General features: G+C 32.9%; 2 protein-coding genes across 3 annotated transcripts; both read right to left on the reverse strand.

The window, feature by feature from the left end:
• Nucleotides 1–1401: 1401 nt before the first annotated feature.
• Nucleotides 1402–6217, reverse strand: LOC146953724 (uncharacterized). 2 transcript variants are annotated; one of them, XM_085711578.1, is made up of 3 exons: nt 3833–6217; nt 3069–3343; nt 1402–1928 (listed from the first exon to the last, which is right to left on the reverse strand). In XM_085711578.1, exon 1 carries the CDS (start codon nt 5786–5788, stop codon nt 3914–3916), a length of 1875 nt encoding a protein of 624 aa, XP_085567704.1. In that variant the 5' UTR covers nt 5789–6217; the 3' UTR covers nt 1402–1928; nt 3069–3343; nt 3833–3913. The 2 variants fall into 2 exon arrangements, with proteins under 2 accessions (XP_085567704.1, XP_085567709.1); XM_085711583.1 differs by having other exon boundaries at nt 4081–5940.
• A 1286-nt stretch (nt 6218–7503) lies between these two features.
• On the reverse strand, nt 7504–8463 carry LOC146953725 (uncharacterized). Its single transcript, XM_085749347.1, has one exon. It carries the CDS (start codon nt 8305–8307, stop codon nt 7615–7617), a length of 693 nt encoding a protein of 230 aa, XP_085605473.1. The 5' UTR covers nt 8308–8463; the 3' UTR covers nt 7504–7614.
• Nucleotides 8464–19573: the final 11110 nt, after the last annotated feature.

Consider the following 19573-nt stretch of genomic DNA (forward strand, 5'->3'; position numbering starts at 1 on the left):
CAACACTCACATATTCATGTTTTATTCCTATTTCGCTTCGCATCATATTTGTTTTCATTTGTGTTGTTTCATATTCTGTTTTTTCTTGGGCAAGTTAAACTGCTTTGTGCATTCTAGTCCCATTTTTAGCATCTTTTTCTTCATGTTTGTTCGTTAGTATCATATTTGTCACTTATGTGGTTATATGTCGAGTCTTGTTGTCAATTACGAGTTGTTTCATTTGGATACCTAGTCTAAGCCACTCGTGTCGTGTCACACTATAAGTATTATCCTTATTTGTGGCCAAATTTACTAAGATTGTGGACAAAAATCCCTCACAAATAATGTTAAATTCAACTCGGTCGTTATTTGTTATCAAAAACACCCCTCATAAATTGCAAATATATTGTGGCAAATTTTTGAAATTGTGAGAGACAATAAGCCACAAATTTGGTTTTTGTGAGGGCCAAATCCGCCACAAAATTTGGTATTTATGATTCCAAAATATGCTGCAAAATGTTAAAATTGTTTTAGTCGAACATCACAAACAACTTTTTTGTCAATCCGCAGTTTTTTGTGGTAGTTTATAACCACCGCGAATTGGTAATTTTTTTTTTTTATTTCTATTGGTGATTTGTCACGGCCAAAACGGTCACAAATTTGTAGTGGCCAAAACAACCACAAATTTGTGTCCGATTAAACCCTCACAAACTATTTTGCTGAATTATAAAAAATAAGACATTTATGACAGTATTTTTTGCCATAAGTGTTTGTGCATAGCCAATGTTGTAGTGCAACACATTGACGACATATGAGAAGTATGGTAGCAAACTAGTGACTTCTCCTTAAAAGAGCTGATTTAACATCGTGTGATTTATTAGGGCACATCAAATATTAAACTTAATCTATGTATCCTATAAATAGGATGAAATTATTTTTTGTTTGATACATATGAAAAAGAAAACCACGCCTAAATTAATTTAAAAAGAGACACTTTGACATTTAAATTGGATGACATTTATGGATTCAAATGGAACAACAAGTAATAAGTGGTGATTGTTTCAAAACCCAAAATAGCCTGCGTGGCTAACTTACAATGTCGTAAAAGATTTGTTGAATTTGTAGTTCAAGGACAAAAACTAACCTATTAAAATCTCTCTTCATCCTTCATTTTCATGAGGTGAAAAACTTTGTTTTGTTGAACTAGAAATCAATTCTCCACAAACATATTATATTGTCTGGACATAAATCATCTTCCAATTATTTTCTGACAAGATAGTATGTTTTGTCTCACATTAAAATTTACGATAAGCCATGTTAGATCTATGATTTTCACACAACCTCGTCCCTATTGCATTTTCAACTAATTTGTGGATATTCAAACAACTTGCTAAATTCAGGATTACTAGGGTCACTTTCTCATAGAAACCAAAGAGCAAAAACAAGTTAGTGTGACATTTAGTCAAACCAATTTGTTGTTATATTATTAAGCACCATAAAAAGAATAATACTAATTATTGTTCAACATTCACACTGTCTATTAAAACAAAAAGTCCAGGTTGTACCAAGGCAAAAGAGGGACAATATTTCTTCATTCTGGTACTAGTCTATTTTCGAAGTAATATCAAATACACATTAATGTTTAAACTAAAATATCATAATACCGAAACAAGTATATACACCGGGTGTCAACGGATCCTAACTCATATATATGGAAAGTTAATATATGTCCTTCCGCTAGTATCGAGAATATGACTTACCGACTACAAATGGTAGATTCATGTATCCCATGTCCTTTATTTTCATACTAAAATTGGCAGCTCCTTTCCACTATACATTTGTTGAGAGTAATAAATAAATGTTCTCACTCTTTACTTTAACTCTTAAAATCTTATTAGGTAAAAGTTTCCCTGTATCAGCATTTCCATACAAATTACATCCTGCAAGAACTGCATCCGAAAAAACATCAAATAGAGTTTTCAATTGATTATAAACCATAAAGGGGAAATCTGCAAGCAAATCAATATTAAATTTGAAATTCAAAGAAGCTTGGTAGTATTTTACTACATTTAAGTTTTAGAATAAAAAGGTTAAATGGTTAATGAAGTATCGTACTCTTAATGCAAAACTAGTAAAGATGTAATTCACCATCCTCTGTTATTCATATCTCTTCATATACCTTATTATATGTATCTATCCTATCTTTGCTAGTAACCTTTTAAGCATCAATTGAGTCCATCTCTTTACGGTGATGACAACAAGTTCTATTATTGTAATGCCAAACATACACCTAGTAGATGTTGCTGCAACCAACAGCTGTTAACAACTACCAAAGCTAGATATCTACCATATGTTGTTTCAAGCCTTCTGTTCCAACCAACGGAACAAATGTTCGCTAGATCATAGTTAAATCTGCAAGAATCTGAGCCCACCAAATATGATTGGGAAGCGGGAAATAACTATATCATAGAATTTCAGTACTACGTATGTTCTTCTATAGTCTGCTGTTTCTTATTTAGGGTACATGGATAGGTTGTTAATAAGTGAAAACATTAAGATTGTACAATCATGAGTATACAATTCCGATGAAAACAGAAAAATGACTATCAACAAATATCCCTCTTAAACGAAATGAAAAATTATCAACAACCCTGTAAGAAATCAAGGATTGATAAGTATACTTGATAAAATGGATTTTGAATCTCAGATCTAACTTTCATAATGAAACAGCAACTTCCTTATTTAATGTTTGACACTGAGTTCTAAATGAAAATTACATAACCATGTCTTAGCAAAGGCAATATACTCATCTAATAAAAAAAGCTAATATATTCAGATAATAAATTGTCAACACCTAAAAAATTGTATTGTATGCCCTAATTCTATCACAACCCCCCAACTAATTATATAACCCTCTTCCAATCTTTCACTTCGGGATGAATCAATACCTGTCAACCCTCTCAGTTTTTACACAAGTGTTTTCCAACTAAACAAACAGAAACATGACAGTAGCTCTTATAATTAGCAACATTTGCATTTAAGTGATTCCAATCATATGAAGCCAAAGGCAGAATGGTATATCGACTTACGGAATAGAATGGACATGACAAGATTGTGTTGCGTCGAAGCGTCTTCAATTTTCTGTTTGTAATCAGGCCACTTAGCAACAACTCTTGCTTTCAAAAACTGATTCTATAACAAAATTGTTTCATCTAACAATGCACATTTTAGGGCAACCAGGCTGAGTATATGAGTCTGCCAATGCCAGTGAAGCCTTTGAATTCTGAACTCTTTGCTTGCTCGTACATCATGTTATCTCATACAATCAATCAAAAAGTGGCAGATAATTTCACTTGAAATTATTCTGCAAAAACATAAATTCTTAGATTCAGTATTATTTGATGATCAATGTATTCCCAGTTCTAATGCATAATCTCATAAGGAAGGTTCTTTTTTATTGTCTGATTAAACAAGCATTATACAATATATGTATCAATCTAACAATTAAAATACTACTTTGTAAACAAAGACTAAAAGTTTGAGAAGCCAGCTATTCTTTAGAAACATAGAGCATATAAGCTACTCTTGTGTAATTTAAATAACAGTTTACAGTCCTCGAAGGTGTAGCCCAATAGTTTGAGTCGGGACACCGAATGAGTTATATGCAGGAGGTCCAGGGTTCAATCCCTACTACTAACTTTCTCCTCCCCCTAACAAACCAACTACGAACATTTGTGTATCAAAAACTAAAATAGCAGTGTACATGTTAAGGAGTTTGTTTGGGAGGAGAAAGAGACCAAAGTAACTTAATAATCAACAATTTCAGTCAGCAAAAATTAAATGTGTTATGTACCAGGGGCAGTAAATTTCACCACAATTCAACTCCACCGCATAAGCCAGGCTATAATCAACAAGGATTTGTAGTTTTGTACTACTAAATTTCGACATCAACCAATAAGTCATCAACTGACATGTCCCTATTCTTCTTCATTTTTGTATGTAAATCAAGAACTAAATACTTTAGCATCTCAAATTGAGAATGTGATTTATCATTGACTACAAATACTTGCACAGTATTTTCAACTTCAATCCAACTACAACCTGGCTGCTTCTTTAAGCCTTTGGCTTTCATTTTCATCCTAACGTTGGCAGCTTCTTTCCTCATCCCAAGAGAAGCATACATATTTGAAACTAATAAATAGGTGTCTGCATTTTCTGGTTCCATTTTCAAAACTTTATCAGCTACGAACTTCCCAATATCAGCATTCCCGTGCACACTACATCCAGCTAGGAGTGCACCCCAAACAGACAATGGCACCTCTTTTCCAAGTCCCTCAATGATATCTAAAGCTTCATCCAGCCTTCCGGCACGACCACAAAGATCAATCAGACAAGTATAGTGATCTTCTCTTACTTGTATATATCGGTTTTTCAAAAGTTTATCAAAGTATTTAAATCCCTCGTCAAATAAACCAGCATGACTACAAGCTGTGAGAAGTCCAACATAAGTGACATCATTGGCTTGGAAACCTAATTCTTGCATTTTATTAAATAGGCCTATTGCTTCATTGCCATATCCATGGTGTGCATAGGCGGCAATCATACCATTCCAAGCTATCAAATCCATGTGCCCGGACAGTCCATCATCAAACATCTTCCTTGCAACATGAAAATCACCACATTTTGAGTACATGTTTATCAGCGCTGATACCACGTATGTGCTCTCCTGAAAAACTGTTTTACTAATCATTTGATGGATTTGTTGTCCTTCAGGAAGACCTGCCAAATCACTACAAGCACCTAAAACTGTAACGAAAGTTCCAGTGGTTGGTTTTAACCCATCAATAGCTTGCATTTTGTTAAATAATTTCAACGCTTCTTCACTTAGACCATGTTGTACATATCCTGTCATCATAGCAGTCCAAGTAATGACATTCTTTTGTGGCATTGCATTAAATAGCTTTTCTGCCCTATTCAAGTCCCCGCTCTGAATAAAACCTGTAACCATTGTATTCCACGAAGGCATATCCCTCTCCGGCATTCTCTCAAACAACTTCAAAGCCTCATCAAACCTTCCATTCTGCGCATAACCCGCAATCATCGCATTCCAAGAAACCACATTACGAATTGGCATCCTATCAAAAACTTCCCTCGCATCATCAACTCTCCCGTTTTTCGACAAACCCGCAACCATAGTAGTCCACGAAACCACATCCCTCTCCCGCATCTCATTAAAAAGCCTCTTCGCGTCCTCAATCCTCCCACAATGCGCCAATGCCGTTATAACCGTATTCCAAGAAACCACATTCCTCTCCGGCATTCTACCAAACAAATCCAACGCCTCCTGCGTCCTTCCATTCCTCGCATACCCATCAATCATCGTATTCCACGATATAACATTCCTAACCGGCATCTCATTAAACAACCTCGCAGCTTCCTCAATTCGATTCATCTTAATATACCCACTAACCATCGCCGTCCAAACAATGACACTTTTCTCCGCATCCGGTCTATCAAACAACTTCCTAGCTTCATTAATCAAACGACATTTGATATACCCACTTATCATTGTAGTCCATAAACAAGTATCTCGTTCAGACATTTCATCGAATACCTTGCGTGCTTCGTTGATTTTGCCTTCTCTGCATAGCTTTGAAATGAAGTAATTGCAGCGTTTCATTTCTGAAGTAAGGGTGGCAGTGGATGATAATCTGATTCTGAGATTGTTTTGAAATGGGTAGGTATGAGTGATTTTGAGTTTGGGAAGATTGATGAAAATGTGAGATAAATGATTATAAAGTTTCTTCATATTTGAAATTTGGATTATGATTGATGCATATTCTAGAGTGTTGGTGTTGTTGATAGTTCTTCTTCTCTGAATGATGAATAGGAAGAAGCTATAGTTCGTGCAGGCCCGCCTTCTTTCTTTACTCCGGCAGTGCAATGCGTCTCCAATGAAGGGTTAAAGCGGCAGGCAGGCAGGCAGGCAGCCAGTGCATTGAAATAATATTAAAAGTATTTTTGATGCTCGAAAGAAAAGGGTACTTTTTCAATTATCCTTTCTTGCGGTTACCATAGAACTATCCCGACATGCTGTTCACACGTTAAATTCTCATGAATATATTACTTCATAGCATTGTTAGTGCATGTTTCATGTTCGATTTCAGGTGTCGATAGGGGTGGACAAAAATCCGCGGCCCGGAATAACCGCCCAAACCGAGCAAAAAATGAGTGAAACGGGCGGTTTTATACGGGTCATCAGGTCCAAAAGAGTAAAATACAGTTAAGAACGGTTTAGCATGGGCGGGTCCGCGTGAAACAATTGGACCCCTCAGTATCTGAACCCGCCCGAATTACAAGACAAGTAATTTAATTAATTGTTTTTAATTAAATATTAATTAGTGATAGATTTGAGTGGACAGGAGACGCCTAGTTTATGGCGAGTGAGTCTGACTATTCAATGTTTATTGTTACATCTATGCTAGCTTTATTATTATTTAGGGTCTTGCTAACTAGTGCCCTTAGGGCAATGATTAAGGAAAACTAAAAGCAGTAGTTTTACATTAGAAATTACAACTTTTTGACTTTTAAAAAGTTGAATTCAACATTTTTTACCATTTTTCAACAAATTATTTCTAGTTATGTTCTCTTTTTATATGAATCCTATGGCTATTAGCTTGCCAACAATGTCGGGAACCGCTCGGGAAAATGCTTCTCGTGGTCTCTAGCATTTTCCTATACTTTAAGTTAAGATCTCTAACATTTATTTTTAAAGAAATTGTAACATTTAATTCTAAAATTGATTATTACACATATTTTATAGTTTAACTCAATTTTACTTATATTCAAACATCCCATTTTATCTCCAACTCAATTTTAGTCAAAATCAAGTTTATAGAATCAATTCTCTCAAAGTAAATTCTTGTCACCCTGAATCAAATATACACTTGATGAAAATTATTACATGATTAAAAAGCCACGTGGAGACATCCTGTTATACTAGTAACATACGTAATGCAAATGCAGCTTAAAATGAGTAGTATATATATGTTCTCTATCATCAAATATGCATTTCCAAACTGTCCCTTTTTTACGTTTCCTCATATTATTTGATAAACTCGAAACAGCTTGATGCACATGACAACGAGAATGTTGTGAACAAATGTACGCAACACAACAAGTGGAGTTAAAAGCACATCACCAAACTATTATCACCAAACTTTCTCATCAACAAATTAGATATATACACGTCACCAAACTTTCTCATCAATCGTTGTGTTTTTGTGAGTGATTATTTATCTATTATCTATTTACTTAGAGCTGAATTTGTTGGTTTATGATGTTGCAATCTCAATGTTTTTCAACTGCATATATATCATATTGGAGTTTTGAATGTAATTTAAATACATGGCAAGCACAATTTAAAATCATAATAAGATGGAATAAATAGTGTTACATGATAATAATATCAGGTTTACATTGTAGTTATTTGAAAAAATTAAAGAATAGATTGAATTAATGGTTAAAATTTAAAATAATTAATATGCTTGAGCTAGATAACAACAAATTAAAGTTTTGTGTCTAAAGGGTTTGAACTAGCTAGCTAGTTAATTGGTTTTGAGTTATATATCATCACTAAACTTCACAATTGGTAAGTATGTTAAGAAGCAAAACCCTTGTATGGATTAAACGTCTAAACATACACTCCAACTCAATTTCAAGATCTTCAATTGCTATTTGAACCCCCGCTAACCTTTTCTTTGCACTTTGAAGCATCATAGCATCAAAGGTATCATCATCATCACAATTTTGCAAAAACTTTGATGCAAAAGACCTTTTCCCACCATGTTTTGAATCCAACCATGGTGTAGAAATCAATGACAACAATGATTCCACAATGGAAATACTTGTCATCCTTACTTCTCTTAACACATCAACAACTAATTTGAGTTTTTGTTCTTTCATTGGAGGGTGCAAAGTCACTATATTACTTTTCACACCCCTCAACCATTTCAAACACTTCAAAGTCTCTTTCTTTAACTTTTTTCTATAACAATTGTGAGAAGTGATTTTCTCCTCAATTCCTGGCTCACCAATGCTTGCTCTACGCAATGTAAATTGAAGTTCTTGAAGGTGTTCTTTTACAAACAAAAGAACATCTTTGGACATACCACACACTTCTAATATCCTTAGAGACGACTCGGACACGTCGTTAACCCATTTTTCTTCTTTTTCGTTGACAAGTGCTTGTTGTACAATTGATGAATGAAGCATATCATTTGCTGAATTTTGCATGTCTTTAATGGCATCAAAATCAAGTGGAGCCATTCTTGAATTTGAAGTTGTTTACACTTTGTCAAAAATTTAAATTTGTATAGAGGGTTTGAAAGTTGATAATTATGGTGTAGGTTTGTAGGGTGGTTCAATGGGTTTATATAGTAACAAATAAATTAATTAAGGCTAATAATTTTTTTATACTAAGTAGATCTAAGATTCAGATGAGGAAGCAAGAATGAAGTATCCTTTTCATGGTACGGAAATGGGATAATTCTAACAGCTAAGGTACATGTTTTGTCTAAAGGAAAGTTCCCATTGGATATGTTAGTGGTTTTAGGATATTGTTGTTGAATATTAGAACAATATGATTAAGAATATGCATGCATGAGAGGGTATGCACGAGTGCATGCCAACCTGTGTTATAATCAATTGGGAAGTGACAAAATGTTGTTCAAAACAAAAGGGTGAGAAACCAACAAATTGTTTAAGGAATGTTAAAATATAATATGTTTATGATTAATTAAAAGATTATGCTATATATATAATACGATATAAGATATTAGATAATTAATTAAAAGGTTGTGCTATAAGTATAATATAAGCATGATTCAGTGACAACTGTTTTGTGTCTTTTTTTTTTTGAGAGCAACTGTTTTGTGTCTTTGTTGTTTAGTAAATTTATAACATATGATCTGGATGATATCATCCACCGTTTCATTAGATTTTTCCTAGAAATTTCCCATGCTTTCATAGAGGACAAGAGTTGTCGATTTCATATTTGACTTTATAGTTCATTCATGCACTGCAATGCAAAAACAAATTTGGTTATTTGAAATGTGCAAGTCCAATATATTTTGACGATTTAATATCACATACATAAAATAAAACATCTTTTTTGAGAGGATAAAACATTTAAACTTGTGATGTTAGATTTGAAAAACTTAATAAATTGAATGATATTGTTCAGTTTAAGAGAATAAACTATTATTTCGCAAATTTAAGGGAATTTTGTCGATCCTTATAATTTGAAAGACTAAAATGCTGCTGATTTATTTTATAAAATAAAGTATATTAAACATTAGTTTTGTTATCGAGTATTACTGGAAACTGAGATCTTAAGGGTGTATAGTTTTTAGAGGGTTTTATAGGGAAGAGTTTTGGAGGTCTATGTCTATATTTTGATAAATATTTCATATTTGTAAATAATTAAAATAAAAATATGATACATGAGCATATAATATCACATTGTTCGTTTAATTTTTGAAAAATATGTATCAAAATATAGTTGCCCTTTAAAAACCAACTCGCAAGCACACCTTAAATGTAAGGCTTAAATGCACTTTTCACCCCTTATGTTTCAAAAAGTTGGGATTTTGGCCCCCTTTAAAAAAAATGGATATTTTGACCCCCTAACTTTTGGCCCTATTTTGATTAGCTAATTTTATGCCAATTTCTCAGTCTCTGATGGTGTAAATTAACTGACATGGGGATAGAAGGATGATGATAAGTGAGATGATGATAAGTGGAGTCCAAACTTGCATGGTGTCCAAACTGACATGATAAGTGGAGTCCAGACTGATAAGTGGATCCTTCTTTAGGGGGGCCAAAAGTTACACCATGCCAGTTTGGACTCCACTTATCAGCATCATTCTATCCCATGCCAGTTTACACCATCAAAGACTGAGAAATTGTCATAATCTCCATCAAAATCAGCTAATCAAAAGAGGGCCAAAAGTTAGGGGGTCAAAATATCCATTTTTTTTAAAGGGGGCCAAAATCGCAACTTTTATAAACATAGGGGGTGAAAAGTGCATTTAAGCCTAAATGTAATGACTAAAAAAAGAAGGAAATATGAAGCATTTTTAAGGAATATAAAAGTGTATTATGTTTAGATTTTATGGTTGGACAATGAATCAACCATGTCTATGGTTTAACATTTGTTGTTAAGGTTGATTTGTTTTAGTTGGTGAACTAATGATTCTTCTAGGGTAAGGATTCTCTTTATTTTTTTAAAAAACAAAGAAGATTTCGTTACTAATGTTTTGACTTTAAAAACATATCATATAAAGACACTAATTCTTGGGTGACACAAAGACTTAGAATTGGTGTCTTCCTTGAACTCTCGAATATTTCTTTAGAAATGTAGTGGGTTCCTACTCTTAGTGCTAGAGACTAACTCTGATATTAATTCTTAAGTCAAAATTCTTACAAAAATAGCAAATGCATAAATAGCATAAATTCTTATGAGCTCTTCAACTATAGCGTAGACAGTGTTGAAGTCTTGAGTCTAAACATGAAATTTAAGCAAATTCTAGTTAACATATGTACAATTGTTTTACGCTCACATATGTACATCCGATAAACTCGGAAGTTAAAAACATATATTTATTTCCATTTTGATTTTAAAATAACACACAACACAAACGTAATTTATCATAGTACTCGTAAGCTCATAGCATTTGTATGGTTATTTTGAAATTGAATGTGTGACATGGAAAAATTGTGGTATATTATTGGATTTCCGTGTAAATATGATATATAATGACATTTAATGTCATTAAACTTTTTTTTTTTTGGAGTGTTAGCGCTGAGGTTCTCAAAGGAAATGATTCTAGCTAGTAATTCAGGTTTGATCGGTAGATGTAAGTAAAGTCTGGACAAAATTATTCCACTTAAACGAACTTGGATTTTCACGAAGTCTTGGAATCTAATTAACGATTTGAGCTCAATCAATCCATTAAACCTTAATCACAGAATCAAGGTTTGATCGGCCGAGGTAAGTAAAGTTTGAACAAAATTATTCCACTCAAACGAATTTGGATTTTCACGAACCATCAGAATCTCATTAACAGTCTGAGCTCAATCACTCCATTAAACCTTAATTAATATATTAATTATATCAAAATTAATTTATCAAAATAAAAAATAACAGATGTGGTGAAATTTGTAAGGTTGAATTGTGAATGACCCTACGATCAAACGCCGTCATGGGCCTGACCTCTGCAGTACCATCGATGATGAGGTGCTCAAACCACCACTACTCAAGCATACCATGATCGGAGAAAGACTTGTGGCAGTGGCGCGTGAATATGACCGGGACAGAAGCACGACGTTAGAGGATGATGGGGTTGTTAAAGTTGGCAAGAATTGGGGATGCCATGGTTTTGGATTTGTGTTTCTTTTCCTTACCTTGTACTTCTCACAAGATGATGAGCTTGATTTTTTTTTATCAGAACTAGACATTGAGTTTTTGTGTATGTTGGTTTCTAAAAAAAAAAGAAAATGAGAGGAACTAATAGCTCTCACCAATTACTGATTAGTTAATAATTGATTGATAAGGACTTAAGGTGTCTCTTGATAACAGAAAAGAAGCTCAACATCCTGACTCTTGATAGTGTTTTAAGAAGTGTCGACTTTTAGAACAAGCAGTTGAAGGAAGTCCCATATCGTAACTTTGGTAGACAAAAAAGAGGCCAAATGGCTATAAATATGGAGGGTAGAATGAAGGTAAGTAAGTTCAAATCAAAGTGCAGTGCTATTACTATTTTATGTGGTGTAGAATCAATCGTTAACTGGTTAACTGCATTACTTTTTTAGTAATGTGTAACGTAGTTTATTAACTTTTGTTGTACATTACATATGAAAGTAATAAGCACTTCGAACATATACATACAATTTTGCTTATATCACTGTTTTCTTTTATGAGCTAATTTTCGCTCATTAATTGAAAATAGTACCTTTTATTTGGTTGTGGCTTTAAGGAACCAGCTTCTCCAAATATCCAAAATAAACTTATAAGTAATTTTACAAAATTATCTTTTATTAATGATATATGGGAGAGAAATTGAAAGGATTGAAAGAAGATAGAGTATTAAATAGTAAAGAGTATAATTGAAAAAATATTATTAATATTTCATGGTTATTATAAATCCACTTATAATTTAGGACAAATTTATTATTCAAAAGACTTATAATTTATTATTCAAAAGACTTATAAGTTGGGACAAAGAGAGTATATACAGGTGCTGCTTTTTCTTTTGAGTGAGAGCAACGCAAAGTAGAATTTATCAAAAGAGGGGGATCCATGGGAATGAAGGTCCATGTATTTCACCATAAGGATGGAAAAACAATAGTTAATGGAGTCCAATATTCATCAGGATGAATGGAATTCAAAGGTGTTTCATGCATATCGATGACAACAGTGCACATTATTTTGGATTTGGGTTTCCTTTGATTACTTTAAATATTAAAGAAAAGTTTAAACAAGGAACTAACTAAAGTATGTAAATGAGGTCAACAAAGGGCTAATGCAGCTAAGACATGATCTTGCTAGTTGAAAAGGTGTCTCTTGTGATAAAAAATGAATAAATCCCACATCATGATAGTGTTTTTGGGAATGTTGTTTTTTAATACAAAAGTTTGGAGTCCCACATCGCAACTTTGGTAAGCAAAGGAGAAATAAGTAACCTATAATGTAGTTTGAAACATGCCAAGTTCAGTGTATATCTTTTTTATATGAGCAAATTCTTTCAGACCATTTCCTTACTATTAATGTGTAGTGTAATAATGATCTGCACGGTTTTGCTTCAATAAAATAGGTTATAAACACGTCCTAAATCAGACATTAAAATTTTGTATTTATTTTTGTTTTCTTGTTTGAGTTGTTGTTTTGCTTATTACTTGAAAACAGGTTATAATGATCTCAGCTTGGATGACTCTTTTGAAAAAAATTTCCTTCTGGATGTTTTCTCTCTTTGGTACTAATATTGAATCTTTAGAGAAATTGATCTGTTACTATAATGTTAAATTAAATTACTGTCATACAGAATGGCACAACTCTTATATTAATCTCATAAGTCCAAAACTAGAAATGTCTTGTACTCAGAAACTAGAAACTGAAACCGAATACCAAAAAAAATTAACAAAAGTGCAAACACAATGAGTTGATTCTAAACTTCAATTTCAGTTACACTGTGAACCTTGATACTCCGGCAACAATTAAATAAACATGTACAGGTAGGGTAAGTATTTTTATGTTCACAATTGAAAATGATATGGGACACATGAAGATGCCAACTCAGTTAATGACATGACTAAAAACAACTAAATTCATTTTAACACTGTCTAAATGGATACTCATTGAATAACTTATTTTCTAATTATCCATTCAGGTTCCACATAAGTATATTACTTATCACATAACAATAGTTGATGGAGTCCAATATTCTTCAAGATGAATGGAATTTAAAGGTGTTTTAAGTTTGGTGTTTTGTGTATCCTCTTAATTTTCTCTTTGCAGTTACATCTCTTAGCTTACTAAGATTTGGTTCAGGTATTAATCCTACACAACTTTTGTCATACCACTTGTCAATATAACCAATTGGAAATTGATCTTATCGATAGAATTACTGTCACTCTTGATTTTCTTTGGAGGTCTTCTATTCTCTAAAAATATATGTTATTTTGTTAATTTATAATGAAATAATGAGGAATACAAGTTTTGAAGATTAAGAGCTTGTTTGAATTAGCTTATTTAAGCTTATTTCCTCACACGAACATTTGCAATTTATGACATGACATGTTTATAAGTTGCTTTCAACATTTCCATAAGCTCTATAGAATAGCTAATGAAAACTTTTTGTAGCTTTCATAAAAAATTGTATGATACTTTTCATCTTTTGTCATAGAAATAGCTTATATATAAGCACTTATACTGTAAGCTTTTATATGATAAGTGTTAAATTAAAATGCTTAGCCAAACAAACATAAAAGGATGATCCAATGTGCAAGTGATTTGAGGTGTCATGCACTTTGATCTAATTCAACCAATGTAACATTACTTCTAACATTGCAGTCCAAGGTGAATCTTCTCAACACAATAATAGACATATAAGGAATAAATTATAAGCTCCTTTAATTAGCTGTAGCAAAATTGCAAGTACAGAACATCACACTAACATACTATAATAAATAAAAAAACAAATAATTTTCATTGGTAACTCTGTTCTTTCTCTCGGTAATCTTATCTACATAAGAGGAAAGGCTCACTCATATAAAATGTAAAATAAATATATATCATTAAAAACATATCATTATGCAACAATAATCAATATACCAACATTCACAACAGCAACCAAGTGCAGAGGTGCCAGACATAACCCATGGCAGCTTAGCTAAAGCTGCCATGGGGCCGCGCCATGATCAGTTTTTTTAACAAAAGGTCTATGACCGCAATCTGGGGCCACGCCATCAAAGTTTTTCATGTCAACATGACCACAATTTAAGTGATTTGCAAGACATGAAGCCAAGTACTTAATGGTATAACACACACGCTTATGAAACACTGTTCACAGGACAAACTTGTATTGGTTCATCAATTTCGAGTTCGGAATCAGCTCACTGAGAAATAACCCTTGCTCTTCCATAAACTGATTCTCTTGCAAAAGTTTTATCAGCTAACAAAGCACATTTTAAGAATCCAAGATATTTGATTTCAGCAACAAATATAGTTCTCTGCTCACTTTCTGAACCACACCATTATGAATGTATTGGTCTACATATGAGGAATTGGGATAATTGTAACAGCTTTAAGGTACTGCAAGTTTTTCATGTCAACATGGCCACAATCTAAGTGATTTGCAAGATATGATGCCAAGTACAGAATGGGGGTATATACACAGACGCGCACACGCGCACTTACAAAACGCGGTTGAAACTTGAATTGCTTCATCAATTTCAAGTTTAGAATCAGCTCTCAGAGAGATAACACTTGCTCTTCTATAGAAAAAGTTTTATCAGCTAACAAAGCACATTTTAAGAATCCAACGTATTTGATTTCAGCAACATATCTAGTTCTCTGCTCACTTTCTGAACCACACCATTCTGAATGTATTGGTCTTCAGATAAGGCATGCAAGAATTGGGGCTACCATGGAATAGAAGTACTTCTGCATATCTTTTCATTAAATATTTTCCCAAAAAAGGACTAATGGAATAGAAGTCCCACATCGGAGCTTTGCCAAGCAAAGAAGAGTCAAAGTGGTTATATTTTTTTATTTTTTTTTATATAAATATGTACCAATGAGGGTAGCTTTAATATACAGTATGCAAAGTGTAATTTATCTAACCCGCTGCTCATTGCTGCGGCTACTTAGCTGCATGTTATTTATTTCAATTATAATGTGCAGCGTATTAGCGGAGCCTTGAGCTGTGGATTTGATAAAAGTGATAAACACTTCTTAAATCAGATAATTCTTTTATTGTAAGTAATTTTTATTAGTTTTATAAAATTTACTCACTTTTTTATTTAGTCCCTCAAAATTGTCCAACACCACTTTTGGTCTTTCTTTTTAAGCATTTATGTGTAGACTTTATATTTTTGGATGAAATTTTATAGAAATGTTTATAATATTATAAGAATTCCTCCAAAAAAATTTATAACTTTTTAACAAAATATGAATTTCAATTTTTATGTTTCTGGAGTAAAAATTTATATTTAATTCATGTTTTGTAAAAAGGCCTAACAAAATTGCATATAAAGCTGAAAATAAATAGCAGAAAGTGAATTAAAATTCCATATTCTTCTTAGGCTTCTTGGACTCTCTCTTCCCAAGTATCGAGCCTTCTTCCGCTAGTGCTGAGCTGTTAATAGTTTGTGTCGTATCAATATGACCATGGCTGTGAGAAAGGAAACATCTTTTTACACAAAATCTGATCATGGCTGTGAGAAACTCATCAAAAACAAATCATTATACAACAATAACCATTATACTAACATTCATGATTATTGGTTTAACAAAGGGTCTTTAATTGCAATATGGGGCTGCGACGTCAAAGTTTTTCATGTCTATGCCACCACAAGTGACGCTGTATTTGACCACAATTTTAACCAATATCAATGATCGCTGCACGACCACAATTTATGTGATTCAAAAGATAGGAAGCCAAATGCAGTAAGCTACTGAACATAGACACACACTCACACATAGCCAAATGCATTGCCTCCTAAATTTTTGGTTCAGATCAGTCCACCGAGACACAACCCTTGCTGATTCTATAGAAAAAGTCTTTTCAGCTAACAAAGTGCATTTTAGGCATCCAACACATTAAATTTCATCAACATATTGATCTCCGCTCACTTTCTAGTCTTTTAGTTAAAGCCTTTGAATTCCGTGGTCTTTGGATGCTCCTGCTCCAACCCAAACAAATAAGCAATCAATAAAGGAGAGTTAAGACACCAACCCATGGTACAAACAAGCAGTAAAGAGTGTGATTCTTTTCTCAAGTAAGATCTTGGATTTGAGTCGTGAGAGAACTTTCGCACCTACACAATCATCTAATCTGTTATTACCATAATGTTATTTTGTTATAGATATTTGTATATTGGTATCTGCTTGGATGAAAATGTTAAAATGCTTTTCATTATGAGTGCATAAATAGCCATAAAACTCTTCAACTTTGGTACAAATATTGAATCTGTAGAGAAATTGAAATTGAACTGTTACTTTTTCTCTTTTTCAATTTCTGTTTTTTCTTCCTCTCTTCAATTGCCAATTGTGTAAACAAATACAATTAAGTTGTTCATCCACAAGAGACTGCCTACAATTGAAGAAAAATTCTTATAGCCATTCTTGGTTTTACGTACGGTGGCAACCTTTGGAGAATTCTAGCCCAACAAAGATCATTATCAAATAGAAATGAAATTGTTACAGGGGATTCAATGCTATGTTCCATTCTATAGTCTGCTGCTCCCAAACAGTTTTAAGTTTCCTATGGCTAGCTTGTACATAAATGAACAGTTGAAATTGTAAATCTTGCAGGGATTTTCATTGTAATGTCAGACCAAATTCTTATAGTTTTTCCAACATTCAGAGCGTGACTCTTCACTTAAATTATTGGATTTAAGTCAAGAGATTTTTCCCACTAAAATCGACCCTTACCATAATGTTATTTTGTTATTGACATTTGTATAATGGTATCTGATCGGATGACAGTGTTAAGAAGTTGTTCATTATGAGTGCATAGATAGTCCTAAAATCTACATGTTTGGTGCAAATATTGAATCTATAAAGAAATCCAACATCCAATAGTGTTTTTTTAATACAAATACTTGAAGTCCCACATCGAAACTTTGGCAAGCAAAGGCGAGTTAAAGGGGCTATAAATAAGTAGCTTATAATGAAGTTGTAAATAGGCAAACGAATTATAACCCATAAACACTTCACAGAAGTGATAGTGTATACAATTGAAGTGGTAGTGTATCATTTTTTTTCTCATGATGAAGTGGTTGGATTTCTCACTTATTCATGGAATTTTATTTAAGTTAAGTGGTTTAATTGAAATTCAACCGTTGAACACGAGAAAAATGATAAACACTTCCTAAATCAGATTAAAATTGTCTTATAACTGTTTTGTGATTTGAGCTATTTTTATTAAATAGACTTGGATATTATTTATCTATCCTTTACAAAGAGGGTTTGGGTTATCCAGAAACATTTTCCTCTTAAATTCAACTAAATTCAACATCACCCCGCCATGTCTATTTCTTCTTCACCAAACTCCATCAACACGGACTCCAATTTCATTTTCTTCTATTTTGAATCATATAATCCAATCCAATTTCAACAGAATAAAACAACTATATATTTGATAATTTCGATGAAGACAAACAGAAATCAATCTTCAGTGAAAATCGCAGGAACCGACGATGACAAAATCGTGCAAACAATAAACATAAATTGAGTAGAAGATAAAATCGATAGAGATGAAAGATTTACTTCGGCAACATATTATGATTCTAAACCGGTTAATATCATTAGTACAAAACTAGTTGATTCTAAACTGTGATTGCGCTCACAGTTGTAGTTACAATGTGAATCATGATAATTCGGGAACATATGAGTAAATAAGACACGTGAAAATTTGATGACATGAAGGTGCTAACTCAGTTGATGACATGACTGAAAAACAACTTAATTTCAATAACTTAATTTCTAATCATCAAAAGTTTAAACAATGAACTAACGAAAGTATGTAAAAGAGATCAACAAAGGACAAATGCGGCTAAGACATGATCAAGAAAAGAAATCCAACATGCTGATAGTGTTTTTCTGAATGTTGTTGTTAAATACTAAAAATACTTGAAGTCCCACATCGGAACTTTGGCAAGCAAAGGAGAGTTTAAGTGGCTATATATAAAGTAATTTAGATTGTGGTACCCTGACCAAAAAAAAAAAAAAACTTAGATTGTGGTACCAAACATACATACAACATACATACAAAAGCTATGAAGGACAATATTGAGCGTCACTTGTTAACTACTACTGTACTGTTGTGTAGCACTGACCTTCAATATTTTCATTCATTTAATAAAGCAGGTTATAAACACTTCCTAAATAATATTAAAATTTTGTATTTATTTCTGTTTTCTTGTTTGAGTTGTTTTTCGCTCATTACTCGTAAATAGTATTCATTATTGTTTTGACATGACAAGCATTATCTTAGTCTCATTTAGTTTTTAAATCCATGCTTATTACATCTATGTGTTTCTTCATATACTCCCTCCGTTTCAAAATGAGTGTCGCTTTAGGCTTTGGCACACAGATTAAGAAATACAGTTAAAACTCTATAAATTAATAATGTCAGGACCGGTGAAATTTATTAATTTAGAGAGTTATTAATTTATCAATAAATTAATAATTAATAATTTAAAGAGTTTTTAAGTAATTATACTGTACATACCAAACAAAAAGGCAAATTCTACGTGACACGAGCTGGTCACAGATTATACTATACACACAGCTGACAATGGAAGTTAACTCTTGTGACACGAGCTATTTTTTCCTTCCTAAGTAGACTTTACAATTCATACCATGGGATCCGGGTGGATGCTATGTGTTCATTGGGCAGTTCTACGTGTTTTGGAAGCCTCTTGGAAGGGTGCTCCTATCAGCCAACAACATTAGCTTAACTTCAACCTTGAGGTCAAGGTTGATTTTAATGGGGGGAGTAATGTTATGATCCAAAATATTATATGGGACACGTGTCACTTGATCCAATAATTAAGGGAATAATATTTTCTTAACCTCTATTAAAGGGACCAATGATTGGAAGAAAGGATATGAAAGAAAAATGATGAAAGTCTCTCCTCTCTCCCTTTGGTACTCTCTAGTAGAGTAATGGTTAAGTCTTAGACTTAATCTGCTTCTATCTTTTCTTTAATGTTTCTATGTATCAAGAACATCAATTTTAATTGAGTTCTAATCTATCAATTTTACTCTTCATTTAATAATCAATTCACAATTATCAATTTTATTACA

The sequence above is a fragment of the Medicago sativa genome, chromosome 1, assembly GCF_051527215.1.
Source record: "Medicago sativa cultivar Bolivia chromosome 1, Bolivia_mono, whole genome shotgun sequence".
In the NCBI taxonomy this organism is placed as follows: Eukaryota; Viridiplantae; Streptophyta; class Magnoliopsida; order Fabales; family Fabaceae; genus Medicago; species Medicago sativa.